Raw genomic sequence first — 19,612 nt, 5'->3', positions numbered from 1 at the left:
GTCATTTTAGATTGCTTCAGCATTTCCCTATTATAAATAATACTGAGATGAACATTCTTTTACAGACATCATTACAAGCATAATAATGTATGATTATTTCCTTTGGAAAAGTTTCTGGAAGCATGATTTGTTTCTGAGGCAAAGACTCTATTTTTTTTTTTTTTTTTTAAAGAGAGAGAGAGAGAGAGAATTTTTAATATTTATTTATTAAGTTTTCGGTGGACACAACATCTTTGTTTGTATGTGGTGCTGAGGATTGAACCCAGGCCGCACCCATGCCAGGCGAGCGCGCTACCGCTTGAGCCGCATCCCCAGCCCATAAAGACTCTATTTTAAGATTTTTTTTTTTAATACATGTTTACCAAAAGGTTTTGTAGATGTTAGATGCGTTATGCCAGTATTTATATTCTTACCTGTAGTGTTTGCCCATATCCTGGTCAATAGCAACTATTACTTTACTTACAAAATAGAGATATTTGTGTGATTTAAAGAATTCAACTATAGAGAAGGTATAAAACAAAAATATCTTTTCTTCTTCCTATCTTCTATCTTCCATACCCCCCTCTAATCTGTTCTCAGTCCTGCTAAAGTCATTCACTTACACAGTCATCAGTATGCAAGTGTATACTTTTTCTTCCCTTTCACACAAGTGAGATTATTTATATGCTTCTGTGCCTCGCTCTTTTCACTTAAAAATATATTTTGAAGACTGTGTATGTGTGTGTTTGTGTGTACACACTGTATATGAAAGTTTTTACTTTGGCCAAGTTACTGAGACTTTCTAATTCCCTATTTTTCTTTCTTTTTTTGTGTTGGGGGTGGATACTGGAAGTTAAGTCCAGGTGAGCTACATCCCCAGTCCTTTTTTATTTTTTATTTTGAGACGCAGTATCACTAAGTTGCTTAGGGATGTTGCTAATTGGCTTTGAACTTGAGATCCTCCTGTCTTAACCTCCCATGTAGCTGATATCCCTTTTGGTATCTGTGTCAAAAATTTTTTTTGTATACAAGTTTAAAAAATTAGAATAATAGAATTCTCACACTATCTTGAATTCAGATAGTTTATTACCTTTCCTTTAGGCAAAATCACTGTCATGTAATCCCAGACAGATGAGAATTAGCCATGTAAACTGATATTTAGAAAAATACTGCATAATTCTCATAACTTGGTTTATTAATAGCCCTCAGCTTTACAGTGTTTTAAAGTAATAACTAGCTCAAATTCTCTGTTTTTTTCTATTTAGGTTATTTAAATTTGTGATTGAGACAGTTGGACAATCTTCTTTAATCTTTGTGAGTCCTCAGCAGTCTGTCCATGTTTTAGATGTGTCTGATTGTGGGTAGGGCTTAATATTAGTATTAAGCACATAGGTCAGAGGGTGGGTATTGTGCCTCTCGCCAATACATTTGCAGTTGTGGTTGTTATTCCTTATTCCATATTATTATAGTGGAGTTACACAGAAGGAAACCTTCATAGGAATGATGACTGACTGTAGAAGTCACCATGTGAAAATAGGTAAAGGAATTTGGAATAGTTAGCTTAAAGAGAAGAGTTAGTAAATATATTTTTAAAATATCCATTGAATTTTGGCAAAATATTGAATATTCTCTGTGGTTTCTTAAAATAGAACTAGGCAATGGGAAGAAGCTTGAGGGATGCAGATTTCAGTTTTGAAAAGTAATGCATACTAGTCTGAAATTGGGGTAGGATATTTCTTTCTTTTTTTTTTTTAAGATGTCGATGGACCTTCACTTTATTTATTTATTTATTTATTTATGGTGCTGAGATCAAACCCTCACACATGGTAGGCAAACGCTGTACCACTGAGCCACAACCCAGCCCTGGGGTGGGATATTTCATGAAGAGATGTGATTATTACTTCTCAAGGATCTGACAAGGACATTTTTGAGGGTTTTTTTTTTTTCCCCCTGCATTGATTGGCACTAGATGACCTCTTAAATTTCTGTTTTAATCCCAAACCTCAGTTAATACAAGGAAGTCCTTTTAGTGGTTTCTAGGTGTGTTTTACTGTTTATGTTCCCAGATTAAGTTCTTGGTGGCAGTGTTTTTTTTTTTTTTTCTTTTATCAATTTTTCAATTATCCATTTTCTTTTATCAGTTCATTTTCTTAATTACATTTTTCTTTCTCCTTTTTTAAATGAAACATAATGTACACAAAGAGTATATAAAACATAGATGTAATATAATGGATAATTACATTACCCAAGTCATGAAATCAAGTATGGATCTATACTTCCAAAGTCCTGCATGTGCCCCTTCTAGTCATCTCTCATTTTCTCTCTTTGAATTTTACTATAGTATTATGGTGAATCCTCTTTGCTATGATTATGGAGTCATTGTTTACTCCAAGTTTTATTCTCTGTAGAACTGCCATTCTTCCCTCTTTAGTGTTTTTTCTGTGTGTCTTACTGCACAGATTATCCTACCTGCAGCAGGCCAGCAGAGGACTGTTGTTCAAAGTATGATGATAGCACAGCATATCTGTTCATGGAAGATTAAGGAAAAACAAATACAACTTACTTTTTACATCTACATTTCAAAACAGATGTTTGATTACCTAAAATGTGTGTTGGCAGAGGGGATTAGTATTGTCTTTTGATGTTTTTAAAAAGAGGACTGAGTCACAGTTATGTAAATTGAGGACCAAAACTGTATCCCTTCTCTTAGTTCTTATAAGTAAGGAGTGTGTGTGTCTTGCAGAAAAAATGAGAGGTCTATATTTGGGGCTTGCTTTAGATTTGAATTATAGATTTATATGTCAGACCACTTTCTAGGAGCTATTCAGTAATAAAATATATAGCCATGACATTGAGTCAAAATAGACTTTTAACTAAGGTATTTTCTCTTTCATTCACCGACATCTTTATTTAGTGTAGATAGGTGAATAAAATATTTTATTTTTCACTCAGAAATATGTACTTAGATAATTCATTTTATTAAACACTGGTTTCATTTTAAGGTAAAGTATGGAAATTGTTTGAGTTTTTTCCCCTGTTTCACAAATAAAATGAATTACTAGGCTTTTGTTTTTCTATAGGTTATCAGAAGGTTAAGAGAAAGAGGAGAACCAATTAGACTATTTGGAGAAACTGATTATGATGCTTTTCAACGTTTAAGAAAAATAGAGATCCTCACACCAGAAGTTAATAAGGTAAGAAGTCAGATTAAAGTTAGAAAAATACCACTGACTAGAATAGTTTGGAGTTTGACTTAATTGTGTTACTATATGTAAAAAATTGAAAAATACCCTTGCTTCTGATGCTGTTTACTTTTGTAAAAATGTATGTAACTTGCATATAGTTTAGTGCATTTTGACAAATACAAGTGTATAACCCTACCCTTATCAAGATATAGAATATTTCTATCACCTCAGAAAGTTCCCCAGTGCCCCTTCATAGCCAATCCCCATATCCCTCCTCCACTCCCAGGAAGCCACCTTTTGAATTCTGTCACCTTTATTTATTTGACTTGTTCTGGTGTCTCATATGGCTAACCTCAGTGTATATATGGTTTCTTTTGCTCAGTGTAACATTTTTTAGCTTCTCCCGTGCTATTGCAGAATTCACTAATTTCCTTTCCATTGCCCAATGATATTCAGTTATATAAATGTACTACAGTTCGTTTTGAGCTTTGGGCTATAATAAATAAAACTGCTGTGAACATTGATATCTGTATCATATTTGGGCCTATTATTTTTTCTCTTGAGTAAATATGTTCTATCTCTTTGGCAAATACCTGGAAATGGAATTGCTAAATAATAAAAATAGATACATGCTTAAGTAAGAAATGCCAGACATTTCTAAATATCATCCTGTGGTATTGGTAGTCTTTTTAATTTTAACCATTCTCTTGTATATCTAGTAGTATCTTATTGTGATATTATTCATATTTCCCTGTTTACTAAGATGATGAATCTCTACTTTTTCATAGACATCCTTCATAGACTTTCTGTAGTATTAGTCATATTCATTGTTAAATTGGATTATCTTTTGAATTTGGGAGTTATTTGTATATTTATAAATTTTGTGACTATTTTCTCCTAGTCTGTATCTGTCTTAATCTCTCAATGATGTCTTTGCTGAGCAGTTTAAATTTTAATGAAGTGAAGTTTATTAGCTTTTCCTTTTATGGTTGTTGTTTATGTTGTGCTTAAGAAATCTTTGCCTACCCCAAGGTCTCCTTCTTTTGTATTTTCTTCTGGAAGATTAATAGTTTTAGATTTTGATGGAGGCTCTGATCTTGATTCATGGCTCAATATGTGGTCCATTCCAGGGGCTCTTGAAAAGAGTTATGTTTTTATTTCGTTATATATTTCTACAAGTGTCAATTATGATAGTGTTGTTCATATCTTTGTGGCCTCAATAATGTTTTATCAAACTTGCTCTATCAATTACTGAAAGATGGTATGGTCATCTATGGCTGCGCAACAGACCATCCCCAAACTTAGTCATGTAAAGGAATTTATTAATATAAAATCTTTTTGTTTATCTGTGAGTATAACAAGTCACTTAGAAACCTGGTAGTTTAGATAACTTATCATCTCACAGTTTTGTGGTTTGATTGGGCTAGGTTGTCTTTTGCTTGGGGTCTTCCATGTGATTGCTTTAGATAAAAGTCATCTGAAATCATCTAAAGACTCCTCTGGACTAGTCCTTATGTGCCTGGCATCTCAGATGGAAGGTGAGAATTGCTGAGGCCTAACTGGGCATCTCTTTCTTCATGTAGTTTTCTTTTTGCTAGCTTGGGCTTCATGACTGCTTTCCCTATTTATTGCCAAATCACCTTCCTGCTTCACTTTTCAACATTGCCATTCTAGCCCCATGGCATAAACAGTTGCCTGAACACTTTCAGTCTCTGTGTCTATAATGATCATTTTTCTTGTGCCTTTTGTTTCTCTCTTATATGCCTTGGTTGAAACCTTTTGTTTTTTCAAACAAAATTCAAAGATTATATCTCTTCTCCTAACCTGTCCATGGCCTCAGTCAGAATTAATAGCTTCCCTCTCTATGCTCCTGTAATAAACTTCTGTTAGTGCGTTTCACTAATATTAGATTGTTGTATGTATTTATCTTTTCCTGGTTTAATTTTGTTTGCCAAGTCTAGTGTCTTGCATATGTGGTTTTTAAGGAAAGAGCATAGGAACAAAAACTCTGGATTCCATTCCTGATTTGTAATTATTAATTATTGGGCCACTGACTAGTATTTAATTTACTTGAACCCTAGAGTCCTTATTTATAAATAAAGGTAGTGATATCTGCTTTACAAGGATGTAGTGAGAATTCAAGGAGATATTCGTTGGGTACTGGTCTTATGCATTGTACATAGCAAGTACTTGATATTTGGTAAATTAAAAGTTTTAAGTTGAATATTTCTCTTCTATGTTTATGAAAGAGCAGTAGAAAATGATTAAATTGCTTGTGATAAACAAAAGCTAATATTTGTTGGATGCTTACTGTGCTCCAGTGACTGTTGAAAGTGCAGTGTACATTAATTTGCCTATTTATATAACTTGATATTTGCAAGGCTTTTGGAACAGTTCTAGTATATAGTAAATGTTAAATAAAACAAAAAATACTTCTCATGACAGCTCTACATAGTAGATGGTATTGTTCTCATTTTATAGGTACAACAACTGAGGCATACATGGGTAAAGTAAGTTGTCTAAGAGTAGTAAGCTACAAAGATTTGAAGCTTGATAGACTTCACAACTGTGGCTTTTACACCTCATGGCTGATTTTCATTCATGTTGAGGAAACTGAGGATTCCATTTTTTATTAAATAGTCATACAGTGAATATGCGTGTAATATGGAATTTGCCAGTTTGCTAGAAATGAAGTTGAGAACCTGGCATATAGATGAGATGCCAGGTTTATTCTAAATATTTGAGGAGTTCAGAGTAGTTGCAGTGAAGTTGGATGTTTTAAATGAATGATGGGGACCCTAATGAAGATCTGGTCATTTTTACTAAGCCTTGTTATAAAATTACAGCATTTATGAAGATTCTTATTTGAATTTGTTGCTCATGTCTGTTTTATTTTTCCAACCACCAGTTTGGCCATTGTGCAAACATTCCTTTAAATATGTTTGTAACAATTAACTTTGGAGAATAATGCTAATATTATGCATACTAGTTTTACCAAATTCTTAACTCCTTGTAGGGAGAAAAATGAAATGTACTTCTTATTACTGTAAAATCGAAGGTGAAACATTAGTGAAATTTCATAATAGGTGTACTTCTTTTCTCCTCTTTAAAAATTTTTTTGTCATATATATATTTTAATAAATATATATTTTAATAAAAACATATGTATATATTTTAGTTGTTGATGGATCTTTATTTATATTTATTTATATGTGGTGCTGAGAATCAAATCCTCAAACATGCTAGACAAGCGCTCTACTACTGAGCTATAACCCCAGCTCCCTTTTTCCTCTTCTTAGGGCTTGAGGAATGATCTGAAAGCAGCTTTGGATAAGATTGATCAACAGTACCTCAATGAAATTGTGGGTGGTCAAGAACCTGGAGAGGAAGATACACAAAATGATCTGAAAGTTCATGAAGAAAACACAACAATTGAAGAGTTAGAGGTAGTCTCCACTCCCAGCCCAACTCCTTCCCCATTACCCACTTTTCCTCTGGAGCGGATGGCTAAGTTGATCAGAGTGTTTACTGAAAAGCTACTACCATCTTGGGTCAGTGCAAAGGCCCTTCTTTTATTTCATGCTTTTATTCATTTATTCCTCTTTTGCTCATTCTTTATTCACATTCCTCTACTTCCTAACCTCAAACATTAGTCATTATAATATGTTTGATATGATCCTTGCATTTGTTTGTGTTCTTGTAAAATCTGCAGTGTACTATGTGTACACATGCACATGTATGCACGCATACATATTTTTGGGGGGTTGACCCAGGCCTTTTTTTTTTTGGTACTGGGAATTGAACCCAGATAGACTTAGCCACTGAGCCATATCCCCAGTTGTTTTTTGTTTGTTTGTTTTTTGTTTTTAAGAGATAGGGTCTCACTGAGTTGCTTAGGACCTAGATAAGTTGCTAAGGCTGGCTGTGCCCAGACCCCAGGCCTTTTAAAATTTTTATTTTGAGACAGTTTCACTAAGTTGCCTAGGCTAGCCTTGAACTTGTGATCCTCCTGCCTTAGCCACCTTAGTAGTTGGGATTACAGGTATCTGACAACATTTCCATATAATTTTTATTTTTATAAGTAATATTATGTAGTGATAGTCTTATTTTATTTTTTTACTTTTATTTTTTTTACTTCATGCTGTTTTTGAGATTCATCCTTGATGCTTTAAGTACATTTAGACCTTTGCTTTTAATTGCTGCATATTATGGCAATATTTTCCCTTATAATTGTGGATAGCTGGATTGTTCCCAGCTCCTTATTAATCACAAACAACTTTGTGATAAGTACTCTTTAGTATACCACTGTGTACTAAAACAGCATGTAAAAAACATGGCTTAGCTTACAATTTTTTTAATGCTTAATAAGATACAAACTGTTATTTTTTTGTTTCCTTTGTTTCTGGTTCTTGTACCTGTAGTGGTCTCTAAGGGTAAAGATTGTTGTTGAGGATGATGTGTCATTTTAATCACTTCTTCCCCATCACCTATGAAGGTCCCTAAATTTTACTAAAATAATTGGTATGGGCAACCGTTTGTCAGTTGGACTCACTTGTTCCTCCTTTCCTCCCACCTGCCTTCTTTATCTTTCTTTCTTTTTTGAAGAAAGCTTTATTGAGATATTCACATACTATATGATGTACTCATTTAAAGTATATAATTTAGTGGATTTTAATATATTCACTGGGTGGTACAACTGTTATCACTATGTATTAGAACACTTTTGTTTCTCCCCGAAGAAATCTCATATCTATTAGGAGTCATTGTACTTACCTCGTTGTCTTTTCGTTTTGGTACTGGGGATTGAACTCAGGGGCACTTAACCTCTGAGCCATCACATCCCCAGCCCTTTTTTGTATTTTATTTAGAGATAGGGTCTCATTGAGTTGCTTAGGGCCTCGCTAAGTTGTTGAGTCTGGCTTTGAACCTGTGATCCTCCTGCCTTAGCCTCCTGAGCCAATGGTGATCCTCCTGCCTCAGCCTCCTGAGCCAATGGGATTACTGGCGTGCACCACCACATGTGGCTCTGATTCTTTTTTCTCGCCACCTCTCTTTGGAATTATAAAAGATATTACAATTTCTCTGTAGAAATGGCAAATCAGAGTTTTGGGCTTTTTTTTTTTTTTTTAACTGGAAATTCCAATAGATTTTTAAATAAAAATTACACAATATGTGATAAAGAGCATTGAATAATATGGTGTTGGTCACATATACACACACCACATTTGAATACATCCATGCAGTTTGTTCTCTGTTTATTAACAGAAGTATCATTTCTTTTTCTTTAGACACTGGGGGAGTCTTTAGGGAAAGGCGATGATCATAAGGACATGGACATCATCACCAAGTTCCTGAAAGTATGTATCAAAGGCGAGGGAAAGAGGCATTCTGAATGCTTAAAAACTATTCTTCTATTTTTTGAGTATCAAGGGTTAAAGGCTAGATAGGGACATTCTCAAAAAACATGAGTGCTTGTGCTATGTTTATGACATCACTTTGCACTTGTATATAGTGGTTAATGAAAGAAAAAGTATATTTACTTTCTTTGTGACACTTTTCTCAAAAGTTGACTAATTCATATAAACATACACAAAAGAATCCCAACAATAGAATGAACAAGAAATTCGGAGGAATTGCTTATTTTTTATTAACGCCTAGGAAGGAGTGCAATGGCTGGATTCCAGAAGCTTTTATGAGATATCTGTGAAAGTAAGGAAAGGAAGGAAGTGGAAAGATATTGGCAATACAGAAAGTAAACATATCTGTCACCTTCCAGAGTGTTCATTTCTTCACTTGTACATACAGTTGCCTATTATTTATTTAAATTAAATTTTTTTTAATTGTAGGTGGAAATACCTTTATTTTATTTTTTTATGTGGTGCTGAGGATAGAACCCAGTGCCTCTCACATGCTAGACGAGCACTCTACCTCTGATCCACAACCCCAGCCCCCAATTGCCTATTTTTTATTTGATTTGCTAATTCTGTCTTTTTTAAATAATTTTTTTAAAATTGTAGATGGATATTTATTTATTTTTATGTGGTGCTGGGGATCGAACCCAGTGCCTTATGTGTTGCAGGCAAATGCTGTTCCACTGAGCTACAGCTCCAGCCCCCTAATTCTATCTTTATTATAGGTGTTTCTATCTCTGGTTAAGCCTAGTTGTTTTTAATGTTTATTCACAAGCTGTTCAGTCTGAGATTTAAGTATAAAGAATGATTTTACTTGTATTTCCATTTTAAATATATTATTTTGGTCATAAAGATTCTAAAATATATGGAGAATAGGGCATGGAACTAGTATGAACAAGTCTTTTATTTTGGAGTGATGGCCTCTCCTTTGTAGGTGTGCATAAAGGAGTATGTCCCTCTCAGCCTTCACGTTGCCTTGGAAGGAGTACCATGTATACGGTCAAACCCAGAGGGGACTAGGTTTGTTTCTGGGGGTGGAGGCAAGAAGTGGGAGGGATGGGTCACAGTCTGCTTTATTTTCATTTCTTTTTTTTCTTCCTTCTTTAGTCAGGTGCTTTAGTGGGACTTTTTTTTTTTTTAATTGATTTATTGTCTGAACTGCATAAGTAGTTCAAATAATACAGCATACTTGGGAGACTAAGTATCATAGTGCATATGGTCTTATGGATGATTAATCTAACTTGGTCAAATTTTATGTAATAGGTACAATTTTTGCAAATAAAGTAAAAGTTTATTCAAATAATTAACTAAGAATTTTTTTTTGGTTTTGTACTGGATTGAATTCAGGGGCACTCAGCCACTGAGCCACATCCCCATCTCTTTTTTGTGTTTTATTTAGAAACAGGGTCTCACTGAGTTGCTTAGTGCCTCCTTTTATTGAGACTGGCTTTAAACTCTGGATCCTTCTGCCTCAGCCTCTGGAGCCACTGGGATTATAGGCATATGCCACTGTGCCTGGCTAAGAAATTTTTTTTTAAGCAAATGGGTTATCTTGAGCTAGGATACATAGATTAGGAATGTCTGTGACTCACTAAAGATAATACTTTGAAAGAAACATGACAAAATAAGCAGAAATAGTTAAACTTTATTTGATAATATTTTAACTAACCAAGGCATTTACTTTAAGAATGAAAATGTACTGTTTTTTTGTGTTATAGTGCTTTTAAACTCATTAAACCACTAGATGGCATTGTAGTCTCAATTTACTCCTTCTTTCAACAGTTTCTTCTTGGTGTTTGGGCTAAGGAATTGAATGCCAGAGAAGATTATGTGAAACGCAGTGTGCAGGGTAAACTGAACAGTGCTACTCAGAAGCAGACTGAGTCCTATCTCAGACCACTTTTCAGAAAGCTCCGGAAAAGGGTAAGGTTTTCTCGGGAAATGCTTTTATTAACTGACTTTGAAAATTAGAAGATAGAGATTTAGAATAATTATTACTTGTTTTTCACTAAATAGTAGCTGCTAAAATTAGTTATGCTTTTTTCTTTTCCAGAATCTTCCTGCTGACATTAAAGAATCGATAACAGATATTATTAAATTCATGTTGCAGAGGGAATATGTAAAGGTATGTTATGTTATCCATTGAAATTATTATGAATATATTTAGGTTATGTACATAATGTTCATTTGGGATGGGGGGATTTTGCATAGTATGGTTTAGAATAAATGTGAAGTGAGCTAGTAGTAAGAAAAGTTTTGTTTTCCCAGCATTATTGTTAGACATCAAATAAACCACAGGCCACAAAATGTATATTCTCAGTCATTGTTAAAGTAGATTGAAAGGTTCTGCGGAGCATGAGTTTTGTATAGGCAGTGTTTATTTAATGAATGAGATTGTATTTCAAGGTTTATAAATGGTCAATTGTGGTTTGGAACAATTTTTTTTTCCATAGAAACAATGTTTTATAGATTAGTTTCCCAGACTAGCTATAAAGGCCCATTTAATCTGTAATGTAGCTGAACTATTGTACTGATGATACAATGGAATTTAACTACTCTTTGTAATTATTTCTATGGGGAAATGGTCCAGAAAAAGCTGTCAGGATTCCTCTCTCTCATTTCAATAGTGCAACAACAGCCAACCTCTTGCAGAGGAAGGCTGTCCTCCTTCACTGCAGTGTCTTTACTCCTGAATGGACTCTGGGAGGAGGTGGTTTGCAGGAAAGCACTCTGGTGTGAGGGACTCCTGTGAGGGAATTAGAAGGGGAAAGTGGAGAGCAGTCAGTTGCAAGAAGGCAACAAGGAGAGAAAGGCCCTGTGCATTTGTACTGTGTATTGGAGATGTGACAGGTGTAAGGAGGGCTGCTTCTGGTCACTGCCTCCTAGGAGACTAGGGGTAGAGGAGCAATCCCAGTAGTAATACCAGAGAACTGGAAAAGGAAAGAGGGGACTGCTGGCATTCCTGGGTAATTGGATGATTTTCTTTTTTAGAGATTTAGACTAATAAGAGTAATGTGGTAATTTCATTCCTTAAAAGAGCCAGTACTCTCAAAAGAAAACTTTTTGTGTGTTGTGGTTAGAAATTTCATTCTTAGTTTATATCAATTGCATGATTCCTAATAAGAATGATTTAATTGGAATGGATTGATAAGGTCAACATTACTGCAGAAAGTATTCACATCACCAGCTTGCTGAATGATGCCTTTTCTCTTGTTATTTTTTTTCTCATGATTATATATCAGAACCAGGTGAAAACTTGTTTATTTAAACTAAAGAAAGAATCAAGAAATTTTAATAATGTATTTGGACAGTTTTTTTTGTAACTTTAGGGAAACTGAGTATTGGAATTATCATCGATTAAGGTCCAGTGTTAAATTTACACATGAGTATCAGTGATAAATATATGCATATGTGCCATTAAAATTAAGTTTTATAAAATCTGTTTAGCAAAGCAAGTTTGGATTTATCTTTATGGTTTTTAGTTAACCTATCTTATAGTATTTAATTTTTTAAAACTCAACTCTACATATCAATTACATAGATATTTGATTTTTGAAATTAAAATCTCTTTGAGGCCTACTTAGAAATCCTCAGGGGTTTTTAGAATTTATTTGCTTTTGGCTTGATTTTTAAAAAAGAGCCATTTGCATTGGTTTCTGGCTTCACTTTTTATAGCTTTTATTTTAAGGTTCTTGGTAGGTGGGAGATTTGGGAGGCCAAAGAGATGAACCAGTCTTTTCTTTCAGCTCTTTGACTTGAGGGCCAGAATTCAGACTCTGTTTACACAGAGTTATGGACCCTGAGTAGTCATCCCACCATATGGAACACCCCTCCCCCTTCTGACAATGTATAATGAATGCTGTGAAGTGATTAGATGTGATTTCAGGTGGGACAAGGATTAAGTTTTATCCATCAGTGTAGAGAAGTAGGTCTAAGACACAACCTAGAGTTTCTGTCAGTGCATCAAATTAGCTACCTGCTAATTCCAGATATGAAATGTATTAAATTCCACTGCCAAAAGGCTGCAAAGGAGTGTTTGTTATTTTCTTTTTTTAAAAGGTACCAGGGATGGAACTCAGGAGTATTCTACCATGGAATTACATCCCCACCCCTTTCTGTTTTTTATTTTGGTAATTTGCTGAGGTCTTGAACTTGGAATTCTCCTGCCTCAGCCTTCTAAGTTGCAGAGATTCCAGGCTGTGCCACCATGCCCCACCGTTTTTGTTTTGTTTTTTTACAACCTTATCTTTGACTTCTGTTTTTTCATGAGCATTTGTGGTCCTGGGCAGGGCAGGCACTCACACCATATTTTAATCTTTTATACTTGGACGAGAGGAAAAAGAGGAGCATATTATTTTCGACATGTCTCAGGGCTGGCTGAGAATTAGTCATAAAAGGCTGTGAAATACTTGAAATAAGAATTTGGAATAAAAGAGAATAAAATCATGGCATTTGCAGGTAAATGGATGGAGTTAGAGAAGATAATGCTAAGTGAATCCAAAAAACCAAATGTCGAATGTTTTCTCTGATATAAGGAGGCTGATTCATAGTGGAGTAGGGAGAGGGAGCATGGGAGGAATAGACGAACGCTAGATAGGGCAAAGGTTGGAGGGGAAGGGAGGGGGCATGGGGTTAGAAATGATGGTGGAATGTGATGGACATCATTATCCAAAATACATGTATGAGACACGGATTGGTGTGAATATACTTTGTATACAACCAGAGATATGAAAAAATGTGCTCTAATGTTGTAAGAATTGTAATGCATTCCACTGTTATATATAAATAAAAAAATATTAAAAAAATTTGAACCAATACAATATTTCTGCCTTTCTGATATCTTAAACTTCCTTTCAGGCAAATGATGCTTACCTTCAGATGGCCATTGGAAATGCTCCCTGGCCTATTGGTGTCACTATGGTTGGTATCCATGCCAGAACTGGCAGGGAAAAGATTTTTTCTAAGCATGTTGCACATGTTTTAAATGACGAAACTCAGCGGAAATATATTCAGGTAAGCTGGATTCTGTAACATTCTTTAATTCCTCAAATTTAAAAGTCTTAAAGAGCAAGAAAAAAATTTGGAGTAGTATGGCGATACTTTCCAAGATCCCCATTGGTTACCTGAAATCTCATGTAGTATCGAAACCTGTGTTTACTAGGTTTTTTTGCTACACACACACACACACATCTAATAAAATTTGATCTATAAATTAGGCAGAGTAGAAATTAACAATAATAATAAAATGGAACAATTGATAACATGCTGTAATGAAAGTTACATGAATGTGGTCCCTCTCTGTCTCTCTCAAAATATTTTACTGGGCTCATTCTTCTTCCCGATGATGTGAGAGGTGACATGCCTACGTGGTAAGATGAAGTGAGGTGGATGATGTAAGCATTGTGACTCAGCAATAGGCTACTGTTGACCTTCTGACAATATTTCAGGATAATCTCAAGCCATGATGATCCAGGTTGACTGTGGGTAGCTGAAACTGCAGAAAGCAACACTGCAGATGAGGGAGGATTGCTGTGTACTAAATAGGACACATAGCACAGCAGGATAGAAGTTCACTCCTGACAACCACTAGTGGTAAAGGCCTTCACCTTCACTAAATAAATTGAAAACCTGCATATATTATGGAAGACAGGGTGAAGTGTCTGTTTTAATTACCTTATCACTGATATCTAATTATTGCAGGTAGCTTTTTTTTATAAGTTTAAGTTATATAAGCAAGTTAAATGAGTTCATCAGATAAATTTAGGAATTTAATAAAGAGCAACAAATTTAGAGTATTTTATAATAAATCCCGCTTTGTTTCTTTTAAAGTGGATTTATTATCTACTAGATTGAAGTGATATGGAGAATATGGACTTGGCTTTAATGCATAGAATCATTTTTAAGTAGCATAGAATGATGCTTCCCTAATTGTGTGACAAGATTTATTTTAAAGTTATACATGCTTCATATAAACTTGTTTGCTTTGTTGTTCGGCTAAACTTTTCTCTTTAGGGAAAAAAATCAACTTAATTTAGCTTTGCCAAATTGTCATAAATTGCAGATTGTGTCAGTATAATGACTTGTGTGAATGGAAATTCTAAAACTTGAAGTTAATACTGTGGAATTAACTTAAAATTTAAAATTCACTTAAAATGCATAAAATGCTTTCAGATTTTGTGCCAGAGAGGTTATTACCATATTCATGAATTAGCTTATTGTTTGTATTTCAGTTCCAAGTGCTGAAATTTAATTTGTATGTCATGCTTTATGCCTTATTCACATATATTAGCATTTTAAAAAATGATTTCAACCTAACTCTTGAATGTGAATTGTAGACTTTATAAAGTTCAACTATACTTGTGCAAATTCAAGCACATTTCCATTTCTTAATAACCACCAATGACTGGATTAAAGGCAAAATCTTTTAGTTGAAAAAGAAGTTTTTTGGTTTTAACAATAGAATACAGTTTCAAGGATTGAATTTGCTAATTGTGTTCATCTGGACTGTGGTTAGAGCTATAGTGTGTAAATGTTTATGTAATTAGATAATTTTTTTAAGGACAGCATTTCTTTTTGTATCCAGTGGTATAATTTTCATTTTAAAAATATCCCTAGCATTTAAGAATATTTCTGTTTTATTTTGGAATCTGTCCTGCCATTTTTTTCTTTTTAAATTAATGTTCTTAGGTATTTGTATTGAAGACACCTCTTGAATAAAATAAAACCTTATGATTTTCATGTATGATGGAAGACAGGGTGAAGTGTTTTACCTTAGTTACTTTGGCACTGAAATAAAACTGTTACAGCTTGCTTCTTTTTTTTTTTTTTTTAAGACATATATAAAATATTTTTAAGAATCTTTTTTCCCCAAGGTGATTGGGGGATAGTTGGTGAGCACACTGTATCTGAAATTTAGCATAGCATAATGTAGACCCAGTAATATTCTCGTGGATGACACAGTCAAGTGGACTGATAGCTTGTTGAGTGAGGTAAGTCTGGAACACTAAATAGTAGATCCATGTCTCCTTGGGCACATGCTGGTAACATGTCACAGAGTTCTTGGAAACCTTAATACAGTTAAGCATTGTTATGACTGAGTTGGATTACTGTATAGAGGGGTAGATTTATCAGATTTGCTGACAACAAAAAATTAGAAGATATAGGGAGTGTGTTAGGTGGAAAAGAAATTAATATTCCAGAAATTTCTTGACAGATTGGAGAGAACGGTGGATTCTAAAAATTTGGATTCAATAATCCATTTGTTTAAGAATACAGTTTAAGTAGTGAATATAAGAAAAAACTGGGAGTTTAGTGGACTAAAGTTAGTACAGTAAATTAGTAGTATGATATGGCCACCAAAAAGGCTAATAGTAGCTTATGCTGTAGATTCCACAGGTTTACATGATAACCTGAGTCTAGAACAGTACCCGATTAATAATGGGCACTCAAAAAATATTTGCTGATTGAATGAGAACTGTAGAACAAGAGAGTTGATCGTCTTGTTCATTTTCTAGTACTTGAGGAAGGAGACTTGGTGAAAAATCTCTTACAGAGATTCATGATAATCATCTTGTAGAAGAGGATTAAGCTTCTCCTTACAGCTAACAACCAATTAAGTTATACAAAGACAGATGTTTACTTAGTATAAAAAGCTTTAAAAAAAACTTTGTTTTGAAATAATTGTAGACTCACAGAAGTTGCAACAGTAGTATGAAGAAGATTTTTAACAGGCAGAATTGCCCCACAGTGGGAGTAGGGCTGCGTAGAAGATAGGGAGATCTCTGCCACTGGATGTTTGCAAGCATTGAATTAATTGTTGGCTCTTTTGAACCTTCTGGCTCTTAGAACTCTCTTGATTCTTCTCTGCCATTTTCCCTGGAGGCTGGTGCTTAAGCCTGTGCTTGTAACTCAGTGCCCACAATAGCCAATCAGGCAGCAAGGGAGCTGAGTGTTAAGAAGCCCCTGGACCTCTGCCTAGTTTTTGTTTTTCTCTTTTTGTGTAGGCACATATAGAAGCAATATTGTATTTCTCATTCAACTCTGCTAGAAGAACATGGACTGTGCAAGTTCAATGCTAAGTGTCAGTTGATGCTGAGCTTCTCTGTTCCTGTTTATATGTCACCTTATAGGAATATGGTTCTAATATTGTTAGATTTTTGTTTTCTTTTTAATGAGAAGGTAAAATTTTGGATTTTTAAAAAGTGCACACTCCTACTTTTGAAATGTTGGCAGATTTTAAAAAATGAACATTGTATAAAACTTAGCATGCTAACTTGTGATCAGGGTCTTAAACCCATAGTGCAAGTCAAGCAAAAGGGTACTGCGCCCCTATGTTAGAGTGTGGTGAGATTCATGGCCACTGTTAACTAAGCACTTTATTAAGGTGTCTCATTGATCTTCCTCTTGTTACTTTGTATTCATGTGAGGTTGATCTTAATTATCCTACAAAAGGGACAATTTAGATACGTCACTTGAAACTTAAATTTGAGTTTGGCAAACGTTTTTGTAAAGGATCAGAGAATAAATATCTTAGTTGTTGTGCTTCCTAAGGTCTCTTCTGGCAGCTATTGAATGCTACAGCTATAATGCAAAAAGAGCCAGTGGCTGTTGTAGTTAAAAAAAGAGTTGAATGGCAATGTATGGATAAAAATTGCTGACTCCTGGTAAATGCATAAATTTAAATCTCTTTTGTTAGGATATGTGCTAAAGAGGTCATTATGAAAATCATTTTAATAGAATAATTATTTCTTTTAAGTTGAGGCATATCTAAACAAATACTGAGTGTTTAAAATGAACTCACCTAAATTTTTTAACCCAATGATTCTTGATATGTGTGTAAACATGTACCAAATAAAACAAGACAGTTCCAGAACATTTCCAGCAGCACCCAGCAGGTTTCCTTCATGTGTGTTCCCAGCCTCAGCCTGCTTCTGCTCATCAGAAGGTAGTTGCTATTCTGACTTGTGTCATTATTGGTAAGTTTCATCTATTCTTGGACATCATGTAAATGGAAACTTGGAATGTGTAGAATAATTATTTTTATTTGAAATGCTAGTAATATCCATTTTATGGAATACAGTAGGAAACAATTTAAGAAACTCTCACTGGAACCTGATTTCATCTATGGTTCTTTTGCAGATCTCTACAGTTTAAACTGTGGGTGTTGGAAGTGTTCGCTTCCTCACAAAAATTGGTTGCACAACAGAGAGGGTTTTCTTATTATGCAGATCGAAGGAAAGTTGTGTAGCTTATTAGCTCACCTGAAGGCTAGGGTTACATTTAAATCAGTGATAATAATTTCAAGACTTTGTTTATTTTGCCAAATACAGATATAACCTATGGCTCAGATTTGGGGAGAACTTCTTTTATACCAGATTATAGGATGATTTTGATGATTTAGAGATTATAATTCAGTCGTTTCTAGACATCTCTTTTGGTCACTGAAAAAGAGAAGGAAGATAAACAGGAGAAGAAATGTAAGGTAGATGAAGACCAAAGGGCTGGTGGCTCTTCAGAACCCCCTACTCCCATCCTTGCCTTGTTCCCTGCCCTGGAAACCTGACTTTATGAATATTGACACTCCCTTCTTGCTGTCTGCCTTCTGATTGGAGCAAGCAGTGAAAGGAGACTGGAAGATTATTTTGTAGTGGGAGAATGAGTTTGGGGTATCTGTTGCCTTGGTTTTTCTCTGTAGAGTCGCCTGTAGAGGTGTCTATATTGCCCTCTGTCCAAGGCCATTACTTCTCTTAGGTCTGTCTCTGTATGATGACCCTGTCTGGGTTTTAATAATCACTCACCTCCCTTGCCCCTTTAAAATTCAGGCTGGCCACAGCTTCTTAAGATGACCAGCTCTGGAGTTCTATACTATCCCTTGTTGACCCTAAGTTCTCCCCACTCCTTTGTAAAGTCCTTGGAACGATAGCCATCAGATTAACCGGTTTGAGTGTGCCCTTTGTTTCCTGCCAGTGTCTTCTCTGATATATATAAATGTGCACTGTGTTATATACAGATTCGTGTTGGGGGTTAGAATATTAAGGAATAATGTTCATTCCAAATAATTTTATTAAATTTTTGCCTATAGGAAAAAAATACCTCTAATATTTTTCTCTGGCAAGTTGTTTTCAGTTACCTTAAATTTGTACATTCCCTAGTAGAGACAGTATTCTAACATTTTATGTCAGTTATTTCAATCCATGTCTCTAGTTTTGGCATATTTCATCTCTACTAATATTTGCTGACTTTATTTGTCCATGAAACATTACAAATTTTTAATATGGATTTGCCAAAATTAGTATAAAAGAAACATTTATATACTCCAAAAGTGATCACAGCTTGGTCTATACATTATGTATGCAACATTATGGTTATTAGTAAGTGTTCACCAGGCATGGGTATTCAGATTATATATCTCACATTTATAGGTCAAGTGACTGCATGCTACAGCCTGGGATTCTTGGCTGTAGTAAACCATTTTCTAATGGTTAGCCTTTGTTTAATAAGAACATCTACCCATTTGATATTTTCTGGAGTTTTAAAACAATATTTTTTAGAGAAGAGGATTGCTAGTATTTATCTTCCACATAACACCACCTTTTAAAATCGTGGAACGATTAGTGTGTTGTGTAATTACATTTGAACAATGCTGATCTAAACTGTGCCGTATTTTTTCTTAGACTGGCAGCAACCACATGCTTGAAATACCAAAAAGATCAGATCACCTCCACTATAAAAAGCCTGATGGTCAAATAAATGAAATTTTCCTTTAAATTAGAGAAAAGGTCACTTATAAAGACTCTGCAATTAAAATGCCATTATACCTCTTATTAGCAGTGCTCAGACTAGAAGATAGTATAGAGAAATAATTTCAAAAATAACAACAGAAATGATTTCTAAGAACTCTCTTCCTGTCTGAACCATCAATAAGGATAAATTTGGCTAGTGACAATTTGTGACAGGTAAAGTCTCAAAATGTGACCTCGGGTACACATTTTGGAATCACCATCACTCCTAAGAGTTATATAGTGCTTATGTACACAC

At 34.6% G+C, this 19,612-nt stretch overlaps 1 protein-coding gene across 2 annotated transcripts in view; it reads left to right on the top strand.

The window, feature by feature from the left end:
- The window catches only part of Prpf18 (pre-mRNA processing factor 18), a 77,824-nt gene that overhangs the window by 44,836 nt on the left and 13,376 nt on the right, over positions 1–19,612 (top strand). For both annotated transcript variants that reach the window (XM_071599959.1, XM_027928557.2), the window contains 6 exons: positions 3,060–3,173; positions 6,464–6,610; positions 8,453–8,521; positions 10,358–10,498; positions 10,629–10,700; positions 13,433–13,588. In XM_071599959.1, coding sequence (XP_071456060.1) covers positions 3,060–3,173; positions 6,464–6,610; positions 8,453–8,521; positions 10,358–10,498; positions 10,629–10,700; positions 13,433–13,588 — 699 coding nt within the window. The remainder of the gene's footprint in view (positions 1–3,059; positions 3,174–6,463; positions 6,611–8,452; positions 8,522–10,357; positions 10,499–10,628; positions 10,701–13,432; positions 13,589–19,612) is intronic.

The sequence above is a fragment of the Marmota flaviventris genome, chromosome 12, assembly GCF_047511675.1.
Source record: "Marmota flaviventris isolate mMarFla1 chromosome 12, mMarFla1.hap1, whole genome shotgun sequence".
NCBI lineage: Eukaryota > Metazoa > Chordata > Mammalia > Rodentia > Sciuridae > Marmota > Marmota flaviventris.
The sequence above is the reverse complement of the archived record's forward strand: the minus strand, read 5'-3'. Positions and strand labels throughout refer to the sequence as shown.